The 14,254-nt window shown below is 38.6% G+C and overlaps 1 protein-coding gene across 4 annotated transcripts in view; it reads left to right on the top strand.

Moving 5' to 3' along the window:
• Positions 1–14,254, top strand: part of pcnx1 (pecanex 1) — a 283,871-nt gene that overhangs the window by 175,376 nt on the left and 94,241 nt on the right. For all 4 annotated transcript variants that reach the window (XM_060828820.1, XM_060828819.1, XM_060828822.1 and 1 more), the window contains 4 exons: positions 1,672–1,843; positions 5,334–5,444; positions 8,133–8,224; positions 13,110–13,219. In XM_060828820.1, the coding sequence (XP_060684803.1) occupies positions 1,672–1,843; positions 5,334–5,444; positions 8,133–8,224; positions 13,110–13,219 (485 nt within the window). The remainder of the gene's footprint in view (positions 1–1,671; positions 1,844–5,333; positions 5,445–8,132; positions 8,225–13,109; positions 13,220–14,254) is intronic.

Genomic DNA, 14,254 nt, shown 5'->3' with positions numbered 1-14,254 from the left:
ATAGCAATGGTGAAACATTCAGTGTTTGCTGCCATTACTTCCCTGAACTGACAGCATGATTCAGCTTTTGAAGCCTATAATGTGCAATTAAACATGCAACCAGAAGCTGCTGACAGTCATTATTGTCATACCTTACAAGATGTACAGGTGAAGTCCACTCGAAACACAGTCAAGTTGAAATTAGTACCCGAACAAACATGCCCCTTTTATACTGTTCGTTCCAATGCAAAGTTCTTGTTAATATTGCACCTTGTTGAATTAATTGGGTTTTTAACAATATACTAGTTTCATAATTGCTGCTGAAGAATCTCATTTTAAATCATGGTGTGCCAAATTTCTCCATCAGGATGAAGTCACATTTATATATAATGTTGGGAGAAATGGTTTGAAATACTTTAGTTTCTACCCCAATCTCATGTATATTTCCCAACCATTTGTTTTGTTCCCTACAAAATGTTCATTAAAAATGAAAAATTCAATGTATTTAACTGTCTGGATTGCTGTATGTAAAAAATACATGATTGAACGCATATCCTGTATGACATCAAGTTCATTAAATGCTTGGAGATCCACTTAATTTGGTGCAGTGTTCATACACTCGCTCGGAAAGGGGGTATCCACACAACAATGATGTTCATTAAATGGCAATTGATAGCTTATGAAACACCCTATAATAACACTTAGCTTATTGATATAGTTAAATACCAAGTTTGTTTTAAATTTATGAACCCAGAATAAGGCATGTGACATCCCATTTGCCTGTCCCTTTAGTAACATAGTAACATTTGCTTGGTCATGTAATTTAATTTCCATGAGATTATTTTTGTGCACTGAGATCAGTTTAGATTAGATTAGATTGCTTACAGTGTGGAAACAGGCCCATCGGCCCAACTAGTCCACACCGACCCGCCGAAGCGCAACCCACCCAGACCCGTTCCCCTACATTTACCCCTTCGCCTAACACTACGGGCAATTTAGCATGGCTAATTCACCTAACCTGCACACTTTTGGACTGTGGGAGGAAACCGGAGCACCCGGAGGAAACCCACGCAGACACTGGGAGAATGTGCAAACTCCACACAGTCAGTCACCTGAGGCGGGAATTGAACCCAGGTCTCTGGCATGCCAATGTCATTTAATTGACTCTTTGTCTGCTTCCTCAAATACTTTATGTTCCTCTCACCAAAATGGAGAATTTCTCATAATTGTTGGAGGTTTATGTTTGGGTTAACTACAGTTTCAGACAATCTTAGGATGAAGTCATGTTGTCACTTTGATGTCAAGGTGTCACATTCCTTGCTGCATATCAACATAAAAGTTGCAATTTAGCTCAGAAGTCAGCTCCCAATCTGATCTTGAAAAGTGGCATTCAGAAACCATTCTCATATTGTTTAGTTTGGCACTGTTTAGAGCTATGCCTTAGTAATTACATTGCTTCATACTTGGGTGACCCACACATTCATAAGATTAAATATTTCGTGGCTGGAGTTGGGCTTCTACTCGTACAGTGTAAACATTCAAGCAATCTTGAGTTTGACAGAATATAATCCAGCTAGGTACTAATGCAAGGGCCTTATTGATTTTGATTTTTGCAGCTGGAGATCAGTGTCCAATCTGTATTGTGGTTTTGTGTGTACATGAAGTTATATTTTGAATTTTTATTTTCCCTAGGGGCATAATCGCATTATAGCCTACAGTAGGCCGGTCTATTTCTGCGTGTGCTGTAGCCTGATCTGGCTGTTGAATTACGGGAGTAAACATACATCAACAGCAAGATTTAAGATGTACGGAGTGGCTTTTACTAGCCCTTCACTTTTGACTTCTGCCAGAGATCTTGTCATGGGTAAGGAACATTGGATCACAAGATTATTTGAATTGAAAATTAAAAATTATTGAACCCTTCTTCAAAGGTATTTGGAAAGGTTTACAAAATCAAGGCAAACCAGCTAAGACTCAGTTAAAGGGTCGTCTGAATGTGCTTTCCAACTAGGAAACAATGAGGTGGATTTTGCTATTATTTTTCAAAGTAGTCTGATTGCCATGTTGCTCACCAGCCTTCAATTTGGTGATTTAGTGTAAGCACACCTCTTTTACAAAATTTCCTCTCTGACACGTAATACATGTTCTATCGCCTTCTTGCGATGAGGAAATTCACATGAAGAGCTTTCAACGTTAAAACCAAAGAAACCATTTTAAGCAGAAATAGTTAACTTGGAATATTAAGGTAATTTGTTTGCTCTCTTAACTGGTGTGTTTTGAGCACTTCACATTACTATGTAGGCCTTTGTTACTTTTTGCTGGAAAAGAATATAGTAATGTTTAGTGTGCAACAGTCTGGCTGTATAGCAAATTTTGAACCGACTGTTGTTTTGGGATGGGTGTACAATAAGTTATGTCATTGCTAGCTGGATAGTAAAAGTTGCATTTTCAATTACCACAACCCTGACTTTGTGAAGAACAGCTTTTGTTCAAATGTAAAAGTGGAACAGTTTGTTTATTTTAGAGTTTTTATTTACACAGTGCATTGTATTAGACAAGATGTGACAACCTTATGGGAAACCTTGGACAAAATCCTTTTCATTTGATGAATTACTCTTTGCTTTTTTTTCATTCTGCTCACTAAACAAACTCAAATGAGTGACACCAAGCCCAAATAAAGCTCTTTGTCATCACTTGATTTACCAGGTGTGTATGTATGAGCGAAGGGAAGATAATTAGAGAAATTAAGTTACTCTCTGGCAGCTACAATTGGACACTATAGAATAAGCATGTTCAAAACGGCCACAATCATTAACTCATTAAAATGATGTCATTGTTGTGTTGTCAGGTAAAGGTTGCTGATTTCAGTAAAGTAAATGCAGACATTAATTCTCACATTTACACCTGTATTCTCAGTTTGCTTTCTCTTAACGTGTACACTGCCCTCACACGAAATGTTAAAAGCAGTGTGATATTGGCAGAATGAAAGCGTATATAGTTAAGCAAATAAAGTGTTTAGTATTATTTAAGTGCTAACTAAGCATTTATTAATTAGGTAGGCAGATCTATAGCAATGTAATGGATTAGTTCCAAACTTTCACTGTAATTGTAGAAACTGATCTGAATTACCAACCTGGTTATATTAATTTCTTTGACTTTTTTACCAGTATAGAACTCATCAGTTACTAGATGTTATTCTTGAAAAGGATCATTTACTCAGACACAGATTAATTCCCCGTATATTCTAATGAGAAAACTGCTGGTTTACAGGAACAATGTAGACTGAGGTTGCTGTTTTGTAGCTGCGATTCTTAGGCACCAATGCAAGAATAGCAGATGTAAGTACTTTAAACAAAAGCAGTAGTGAGTAAATCCGGTGTTATAACATTTTTTTCATGGAGATTGTTCAGGATTTACTTGTGTATAAACTTAGGAAATTTAACTTGCTAAATATATTCTCTGTAAATTCCAGTTGAAAGAAGCCTGGATTAAAAAAAACACTCTAACATGATAACCTTGCACCATCATTTCATCTGTCTGAGCCAGTTTTTAGAGTTGAGATAATCATTTGCTTTCTCCTAAGACATGTTGAGAGATGGAGCAACACCCAGCCATTTAGTAGGCTCTGCTTTTAGTCACTAAGATCATGTGAATGTTTTGGTTGTAATGATTATTATCAGTAAGGAGCACCTGACTTATTATAACAGTTCCTTCCTTCATCCATGTTCATTCTGTTTCCTCTGCCATTTTTCTTGACAAAACAAAAGGATTTTGGAATTTGAGGAATTTAATTGAAATTTGCTGGTGAAGCCCATTTGATGGAGGGAGAAGGGCGTAGGATAGGTTTAGTATGATGAATTACCTTCAGTGTGGTCATTACTTCAAGGGGACATAAACTGTCAGGGTGGGAATATAGGTAGCAGATGCAATTCAACGTTTAAAGATATGAAATAAAGTGGAAATCCACTTTGAAGGAACAGCTTTTAACTGGCATAAAGAAACAGAGGAATCTTGTGCAGGTGCAAGAATTTTTAAGAGGCAAAAATAGAAAATAACATGAAGCAAATATGCTGCAGTTATGAGCATGTTTGCCGAGCTGGGAAGTTGATTTGTAGATATTTTGTCCCCTTTCTAACTGATATCCTCTGTCTTTGGAGTCTCCTGTGAAGCGCTGCTATACTGTGTCTTATTGAATTTAATTGATTTCATAACCAAAACGAAACCAATTAAATTCCAAAAGAGACAGTACAGCAGTGCTTCACAGGATGCTCCAAAGCAGTGAGGATGTCAGTGAGAAAGGGGACAAAATGTCTGCAAATCAACTTCTCGGCTCAATGAACGTACCCACAACTATGGCAACCAGCATCCATGCTACAAATCTTTATGCAGATCTTGACCAATCCTTACTTTTGATTTTGATATACAAAACAATGATATCAGACTAGTTTGAGATGTTAAAGTATAGTCTAAGTCGATGCATTATTTTGGGCGCTGCAATATAGGAAAGACAGTGATGGTGAAAGATTTGTAGAATTAAATCCCTTGGATGATTCCCGGGCTGAGGAATTACTATTATAAGGAGAGTCTTGAAAGTTGGGGCCTTTGTTTTAAATTGTTGCTGAGAACGTCAAAGGTGACTTGATGGACGTCTTCAAGATTATGTACGGTTGAGATGATGTGTGCTGTAGCAGTTGGGTTGAACTTAAATGAGAAGACAAGTAGAGGCTGCAAATATAAGATAACAAAGGGAAGCAAGTGAAAATTAGAAAACATATCTTTTCATAGTATCTAATTAGAATGAAGGTTCATGCTCACAAGCATTTACTGAATCTTTATCTAATTTAGTTTTAATAAGGGAATGATGGATGTTTAAAAAGAATATTGAAGGCAACAGAGAAACAAAAGCGCGAATGAGTTTAGGTGGCACATGTGGAGAAAAAAAACCATGATAAAACTTGAGAAGTTAAAACAGACTGTTTTGTCATACTAATATGTTTCAATAATTCTACTGGTGATATTTTTATAAAATATTCAGTGCCAGTCATGATACTAGTAAAGTGTTTAGAGTACTTTCGTTATCTGTATAGCTTAATTTGTGTAGTGTTTGGTGGATCAGCACTGATACCTTTAAATGCTGTTCCAAAGGTTAACAATGTCTGAGCACCTCTAACTGATCCATATAAAGTTTGGTCATTTTGGTTAACTTCTAGTATAAAAACTATTGTGATCCTCTTTGCTTTCTGACTTTATTACTGGTATACGGAATACGTATTAGTTTCAAACTTATTATCTAATTTCAGTTTAATTTTAATCATGCCCATAAATCTTATTGCTTCCTTCTTTTTATTTTACAGCATTTACATTGTGTTTCCCAATCATATTCTTCATTGGATTGCTTCCACAAGTGAATACATTTGTGATGTACCTTTGTGAGCAATTTGATATCCACGTGTTTGGTGGAAATGGTGAGTATTCTGATGTTTGCAGAACTTTTTAATACTCCAGATGTTTCTCATGCTGATATCACCATGCTTCAGTTTCTTCAAAATAAGCTACTGTGTAATCACCACATATTGTTTTTATTTTCCTTGTCATTGCGTAAATTCTGCTCACATTGACAAATGGCCTTATGTTCATATCAAAATCTTTTGCATTATCAGGCCTTCCTGCCTGTTCAGTATTCATCTGCAGTATGCTCAAAGACCCACATTGAACATTCCCCACGTGCGAGTACCAGTATGTTCTGTAGTTCACTGCAGTGATGTCCTCGATGAACTTGCTTTTTGATTTGAGTAGGGGGAGTTCAAATCCTCTTGCATGTTCACTGAGCTCTTCCATGAAGCTACAGTCACCAGTAGATTGCTGCTGTGTCCCCACTTTTGTATGCTCCTGACCGTTTCCATATTTTTGCTTCTTTAGAAAAGTACAAGAGTTTGAAGGAAGAGGAGGTTTTTGAGGTACTGGCTGCAGTTCTTAACTGAATGTCCAGTGTGATCTTTATTGAGTGGGTGAAAGGATAAATTTGCTTGAATGAGTGAATGGGCAGTAATGGATGAAGTAAGTGGTTAGAGTGGGTAAAGTGATTTGGGGGTGCAGTTGTTTCGTTTGGGGTGTAGTTGCAGAGTTGAGGGGTGGTAGGCATTGTAAGTGACTTGGGGGTCAGTTGTGTAGTTCCTAAGAAGTTAGACTAGGATTTGAATGTCTAACATTTCATGGGCAGCTGTTGAAGTGTGAATGTCAGAACTATTAGGAGTCCTGGAAAGCAAGGGACTTTCCTGTTGCAAGTTCAAACTTACCTGGGCAATTCCCACAGAGGTCAGCAAGATGCCTTGATGCATTTTAGATAATATATCCTATCTCCAAGGATACAGAGACTGGAAGAGTTGTACCAATGTTGTGGATTACTGTTGCCTCCAACTGTTGCCTGCATCTCCTCCTAAGGTTAATATCTCAACATAAGTTCACGCCCCTCACAAATGGCAACTTAGTTTAATATTGTGCCACCACACACGCAACAATCCAGAGCATGCTTTAAAATGTATTCACTTCATATGAACAAAAAAATCTACTTCCATTTATGCCTCAACTTTTTAACCCTCCAGGTCTTTGAAAAACAATTCACAACCAACAAATTAATTCTGAAAAGTCCATATTGCCCACAAATTCTCACGTAGATTCAAGTCTAAAGCATAACAGAAACAGGAAGTTCAAGGTTGATGTCTATCATCTACACACAATCTTACTTCCACTTTTCTATATTCCCTTTTTCAACTACTTATTCTTAAATATTGCAGTTGTCTTTACTTCAGCCAGCAGTCCTGGTAGGGTGGTCCACAAACATTTCAGCCTTCGCTATCCTACATTTCTTTAACATATTTCCTGTGTACCTTTATTCTGCTCAGAAGGTGATTGCTTTCAGAGAGTATTTTCTGTGTCGCATCCAATACACACACTCATTTGTTTGGAATATACAGATGACTTGTTTAAGTTTTCAAACTATTTACATCTTTTGCATGGACGTACACATCTGTTAGATTTAATGGGAATGACTTCAGGTTGCTCTGTGCGATCGTGAATGCTGATAGAAATTTGATCTCATCCCTTGCAAACTTAATCTTCAAATTCTAACAGAATCTGGTCAAGATATTCACTTTGATCATGAGTAAGAAGGTAGATAATCAGTTGATATGTTTAGGCTGGTGTTGTTTGAGGAATAAATGTTGGTTGGGAAATAAGGAAGGTATTAACTGCTCTGCTTTGGATAATGCAGTGGGACCTACGGGACCTTTTGCAACCTTCTAAGCTGGCTTGTTGGATGAGTGTTTAACACTGCTGTTTCACAGTGCTAAGGACCTGGGTTCTATTCCATCCTCAGCAACTGTCCCTATGGAGTTTGCACATTCTCCCTGCCTTGTTTCCTCCAGGTGCTTCAGTTTCCTCCCTCACTCCAAAAATGTGTAGGTTAGGTGAATTGGTCATACTAAATTGCCCATAGTGTCCAGGGATGTGCAGGTTTGGTGGATTAGCCATGGGAAATGCAGGGTTACAAGGATAGGGTAGGGGATGTGAGTGTGGGTGGGATACTCTTTGGAAGGTCAGTGTGGGCTTGATGGGTCAGATGGCCTGCTTCCACGCTGTAGTGATTCTATGAATTGACGGAGATTGACTTAGTTTAACTGCAAGTCTAAAGGATAACATCACTGATCTCTCCTGCACCAGTGTAATTAAATGCCAGAGTAGATTTGTGCTAAAATCTAGTGGTATTTAAACTTATAATATTATAACTTCAGTGCAAGAATATTACCAAATTTGTACTTCATTGCCAGCGGGTGCTGGGGGCACTTTTATTTGACATGGGCAAAACTCATGAGGACGGTGAAAGCATTTGTTTTATGAAATGGTAAAAATTTTGGATAAATATTGGAAAACGCTTGGATATATTAAAAATTCTTAAGTATAACTTTCTTGCCAATGAGAAATATGAAAACTAAATACTCAAGCAGAACTTTGAATGTAGTGTTTTTTTTGTCTTCATTGACTCATGTGTAACCAAACATATGTGAATTTTTAACACAATATGTAACTTAATTTTCTAATGAAATATTTGATTTCAGAAAATTATCCGGCCATCTCTTAAATTTTTTATTTTCCAGCTACCACAAACCTCCTTGCAGCACTTTACAGTTTCATTCGTAGTATCTTGGCAGTAGTTTTGTTATACGGGCTGTGCTATGGTGCCCTGAGGGTAAGTCCTACTATTTAATATCAATCTCTTTGTATCACAAAGGTAATCTTTAACAGCAGCAATTGTATTCTGTTTGAATTTTGTGGTTGTAAAGGTGATGAATTTTAACACTGGAGGAGGGAACATGTTCTATTTTGGAAAATTAGTGTTAACAAATTAGCTAGAAATGTTTCCTCAACCGTAAAATAAGTACAGACGATGAATGTGTTTCATTCTATCCAACTAACCCTTCAGTAAAAACTTCAAATGTCTCCCTGCTCCTGCTCAATGACTCCACAATCCATTTGGCTTCTCTAAAGTATCCGAAAGACTATTCTGTCTCACTCCATTTTCTAACACTGGGGAATAGACTTATCTTTTTTTGTATGGTTTCAATGACTTCAAGTTAAATATTATCTCCAGGAGCAGCCCTGTGAAACTTTCTTAAACTAGCTATTCCTTGTTCTTTTTAAGTGAAATTCTTAATCATTGTCAAATAAAGAGCACTTTTGTACTGTGAGCTTATCTGATTGATTGGTTGAAATTGTTTAAACTCATTTATTGGATTGCATAAGACATATGGGCGATAGTGTTAAATGCCATGGAGTCATTTTTCAGTTGCTTGTATGTGTCCGTGTTACTCTTTGTTACTCGATCAGTTCAGCAGCTACAAGTCTCACTTGGGGTATAAACCCTGAGTTTTGCCCATGCCAAATAAAAGTGCCCCCAGCACCCGCAGGCAAGCAAAAAAGCAATTTCCTTCTGAGTCGCATTTTACTTTTTTTTTTCATTTCCAAATCTTCTCATGGGTATTGTCCATTCTGCACTGGATGCAGAAAGCTGTAAATGAAGCTTTCTCCTGTCGGTGAGAGACTTTCAAAATGAACCGAAATAAAACCAGAACAGATGCAGGACTGGCATAGTAAATGTAGAGCTTTTACTGATCGCATGCAATAGGGAAGACAACTTTAAAATATTCTTGAAAGACTGCCTTTGCTATTAATGTGCTCACTCGGGACACTGTTACCTCATAGTTTATCAATATATCAGAGTGATCTTGAAATGTGAAATAAGTGATCAGTTGCAAAAAAAAATTACAGGCCATTTAGTCTGGCTGGTTCATGTTGGTATTTATCCTCGGTTAAGCCTCCTCCCAAATTTTGTCATCTAAATCTGCCATCGTAACCATTAATTTCTTCCTTCATCATTTTAAAAATTTTCCTGTAAGTGCATCTTTATATTTGCTTCAAACACACATTGAGGGAGCAAGTTCCACATTGTAACCTATCTTTTGATGAAGGAGTTTGTGTTGAATTTCCTTTTGGATTTCTTGGTCATCACCCTATATGGATGGCCTCTAGCTCTGCTCTTCCACACAAGAGGAAACATTCCTTCCATAGTCACTCTGTCAAAATTTTCATAAATTGATGTTGTTAGATTGTCCCTTAGTCTTCATTTTTCAAGAGAGAACATAGTCAGTCTGTCAATCCTTTCCTGATATATAGGGAGCCATTTAATGCATGCAATGGAACCTTGCCGACTAGTTGAAGATCTGATAGGAGCAGGTGCCGGGGAAGCTGAAAGGTCTAACAGTGGATAAATCACCTAGACCTGATGGACTACACTCCAGAGTTCTGAAAGAAATAGCTGAACAGGTTATGGGGGCACTGGTAGTGATCTTTCAGAAATCACTGGCGTCAAGGAGGGTCGTAGAGAACTGGAAAATGGCTAATGTAACACCCTGTTTAAGAAGGGAAGGAGGCAGAGGACAGGACACTATAGACTGGTTAGTCTGATCTTGTTTATTGGTAAGATTTTAGAGTCCATTGTGAAGGATGAGATTGCAGAGCACTTGGAAGTGTACGGTAAAATAAGACTGAGACAGCACAACTTTGTGAAAGACTGGTTGTACTTGACAAATCTGTTAGAATTCTTAGGAGCTATTGAGCAACCGAGAAGGAAGAGAGCCATTGGACATGATCTATTTGGAAATCCAGATGGCCTTCGACAAGTGCAGCAGAGGGTTGCGAAATAAGATGAGAGCCCACAGTGTTAGAGGCAAAGTACTGGCATGGATCGGGGCTTGACTGCCTGGCAGAAGGCAAGAGCAGGGAGAAATTTGATTTTTTTTTAACTGAAGAATCAGTTGGATGGAATAAAACATCCTCAGCTTTGCATTTATTTCATAGTAGATAGAGGAAACATTTTCTGGCTACTAAACCTAATTCATTAACACTGATTTCCCAGAATTGACAATGTTTTCTTCTCCAGTGTTAAAGTTCTTCACCTTGATGACCACCAAATTCATAATGAAAATACAATTGCTGCCTTTCCAGAAGATAGATAAGCTTCCAAAAGGAGTAGTGAAGATGAAAACTCAGAATCACTTCAATGCTTGAGGCTCGGTTTGGATGCGTTTGTTCACATGGGTCAAATAGCTTATCTGTATTTTACATGTAGTTTCTAAGATTACATTCCATTATCCTGAATTTCCCAATTATTGTCATTTGTCATTACTGTTCTGTCTGTTACAAACCATTTGTTATTTAAAAGGCTTGAATCACTCAGTTGTTCCACCTGAAGGGAGCACCACCAAAGTCATTAATTATAGCTAAATTCCTTCATCCCTAATGTCAACGTGGTGAATTATTGCTGGTTTACTGCCTTTTCAAAGGCCACTATATCCTTCCTGAGGTGCAATGCAAAAACAACTGAGCACAGTGCTATGAGTAAGGTCTGAGTGATAAGTAATTTGCAGTAATATTTTTTGTTGTTCTATTCCTGTTGTGATGAAACCTGTTGTGCAGTTAGTCCTTTTAATTAGTCTTTGCACCAGCATGCCAGTTTTTAATAGATTATTTAATCAGAACCTTTAAATTCCTTTTTAATCTATTTCCAGTATTTCCACAACAAGCATATTGCCATGCTGTTGTTTTATGACCAAAGTGCACTATTTCATGCTTGTTATAAAGTGAGGTCTGCAGATGCTGGAGATCAGAGCTGAAAATGTGTTGCTGGTTAAAGCACAGCAGGTTAGGCAACATCCAAGGAACAGGAAATTCGACGTTTCGGGCCAGAGCCCTTCATCAGGAATGAGGAGAATGTGCCAGGCAGGCTAAGATAAAAAGGTAGGGAGGAGGGACTTGGGGGAGGGGCGATGGAGATGTGATAGGTGGAAGGAGGTCAAGGTGAGGGTGATAGGCCGGAGTGGGGTGGGGGCAGAGAGGTCAGGAAGAGGATTGCAGGTTAGGAGGGCGGTGCTGAGTTGAGGGAACCGACTGAGACAAGGTGGGGGGAGGGGAAATGAGGAAACTGGAGAAATCTTGTGTTCATTCCTTGTGGTTGGAGGGTTCCCAGGCGGAAGATGAGGCGCTCCTCCTCCAGCCGTCGTGTTGTTATGTTCTGCCGATGGAGGAGTCCAAGGACCTGCATGTCCTCAGTGGAGTGGGAGGGAGAGTTAAAGTGTTGAGCCACGGGGTGGTTGGGTTGGTTGGTCCGGGCGTCCCTGAGGTGTTCTCTGAAGCGTTCCGCAAGTAGGCGAACCCGTCTCCCCAATGTAGAGGAGGCCACATCGGGTGCAGCGGATGCAATAGATGATGTGTGTGGAAGTGCAGGTGAACTTGTGGCGGATATGGAAGGATCCCTTGGGGCCTTGGAGGGAAGTGAGGGAGGAGGTGTGGGCGCAAGTTTTACATTTCCTGCGGTGCGGAAATGTAAAACTTGCACCCACACCTCCTCCCTGGACTCCTCCATCGGCAGAACATAACAACACGACGGCTGGAGGAGGAGCGCCTCATCTTCCGCCTGGGAACCCTCCAACCACAAGGAATGAACACAAGATTTCTCCAGTTTCCTCATTTCCCCTCCCCCCTCCTTGTCTCAGTCGGTTCCCTCAATTCAGCACCGCCCTCCTAACCTGCAATCCTCTTCCTGACCTCTCCGCCCCCACCCCACTCCGGCCTATCACCCTCACCTTGACCTCCTTCCACCTATCACATCTCCATCGCCCCTCCCCCAAGTCCCTCCTCCCTACCTTTTTATCTTAGCCTGCCTGGCACATTCTCCTCATTCCTGATGAAGGGCTCTGGCCCGAAATGTCGAATTTCCTGTTCCTTGGATGCTGCCTAACCTGCTGTGCTTTAACCAGCAACACATTTTCAGCTTCATGCTTGTTATGTTAAACTGAATTGATAATCATAATATGCACTGGCTTAATCTTTTAATAACCATGAGCAACTTTTGCTATCATTTTCACAGGTTAATATCATCTGCAAAATTGGATATGTCCTCCTTTTATTAAAATAAATTATGCCCATTTGTCCAGAGCATAGACACCTTAGGCCCCTATGAGGAAATACTTGACACTGCTCATCAATCCAGATTGCCTATCTTTTTGCTGCTCTGCTCCCTGCCACAAGATTGCCTCCAGTTCTATGTCATTAATTTTAGCGAAGTTTCTTTGAAAGGTTTTTGTTTTTAGTGTACACTTTGATCTCCTTCTATTCATCACCTCAATGATCGTGTTTAAAATAAATTGTTTAGTTTGGTTTACTTTTCAAAGAACCAGATTCTTCAATGATTAACTGTGAAATAATGTTCGATGTTTTATTGCACTAATTTGCTTTTTTTTATGCTTGTTATCCATTTGATCGTTTCAGCTGTTGCTGATGTTTTGTTAGCTTTATCTTGAATATATTTATCTTTAATAAGATGTATCTTAAAGTAACTATCTTGACCTTTTTATTAGTGGATCTTGCCTATTTAACTTGATGTTACAAACCAATTCTATATTTTAAACAAAGCATCGTTAACTGAATGTGCTGCAGCTGAAAATGACAAAAAAAAGGTAACTATCATCCAGTTTTCAACACTTTTAAATAATGTTTTTTTTGCTGCTGTCTTTCAGGATTCCTGGGATGCACAACATATTCCAGTTCTTTTCTCGGTCTTTTGTGGCCTCCTAGTTGCTGTCTCCTATCATCTGAGCAGACAAAGCAGTGATCCTTGTGTACTGATGTAAGTTGTCCCATTTCAAGAAGCAACTCATTGTAAGTTTTCATAATAGCTGTACAAATCCAAAGGATCAGGTTGATGTGTATTATAAAGAAAAATTCTGGGAATGCTATGCAGAGCTGGTAGCACCTGTAAAGGGAAAAACAAAATTAATTTATCAGGTCATAATGTAGGAAAAGGGTCAGAAATGAGCTGTATGTTCCCTTGAGTCTGCTTTGCCATTAACGATTATGACTTAGGTTCAGCTCATGTCAAAACTCATCTGCCTGCTTCTCATTGTTGGTTCCCTTAAAAGTTTAAAATTCCACCAAATTCTGCCTCTGACATTTTCATTAACAGAACATTCGCCATCTTTGCGGTAATGACTAACAAAGATTTAGAATACTTTGAAGGTCTTCGTTTCTGTTCTTCTCAAACCAAAATAGCTGAACCTTCATCCTATGTCCCCGTGTACTAGATTCTCCAACCAACAGCTCTCAACATCTATCTATTTATTCTACTTAATCATTTTTATAAGGTAATCCTATCAGTTGAAGAATCAATTTACTCAATTTAAGGGCTGTTACTTTTCATCAGAAGATGTGCTGCTTGCAGCCATAAATTGGGGTTTTTTTGCATCAAGTCTACTGGTAAAATGTGTCACTTCTCAAGCTGAAGGTGGGATTATAATTTCTAAGTAGTGTTCTAGTTCTAGATTTTAATCATGCTATTTTTCATGATGTAGTTGTGTGCAAGAATGAGCAAGCAAGGAATCTGGGTGACTTGATGTGTCAAAACCAGATATTGAGTTTCAAGATATTCTTTCTAATTTTGAAATGTGCTACATAATTATACAGCCTTGGAATGAGAGCAGAATATAAAGATTCATTTCAGAAGAAAACACCTTTAAGGCAATATTTGCGTGGAAATTTTGTGAAGAAGTGTTAAGTGAGATATAAAGTTGAAATCCAATTTAAAAAGCAGGCATGCTTGGCAGGTCAGCAGGGTTGATAAAAATCCTGTGGTTTGCTTCCACCATTTGACAAACCTGTGAACAAC

This window comes from Hemiscyllium ocellatum, chromosome 8 (assembly GCF_020745735.1).
Source record: "Hemiscyllium ocellatum isolate sHemOce1 chromosome 8, sHemOce1.pat.X.cur, whole genome shotgun sequence".
NCBI lineage: Eukaryota > Metazoa > Chordata > Chondrichthyes > Orectolobiformes > Hemiscylliidae > Hemiscyllium > Hemiscyllium ocellatum.
Note: the sequence above shows the minus strand (reverse complement) of the source record. Positions and strands in the feature narration are given on the sequence as shown.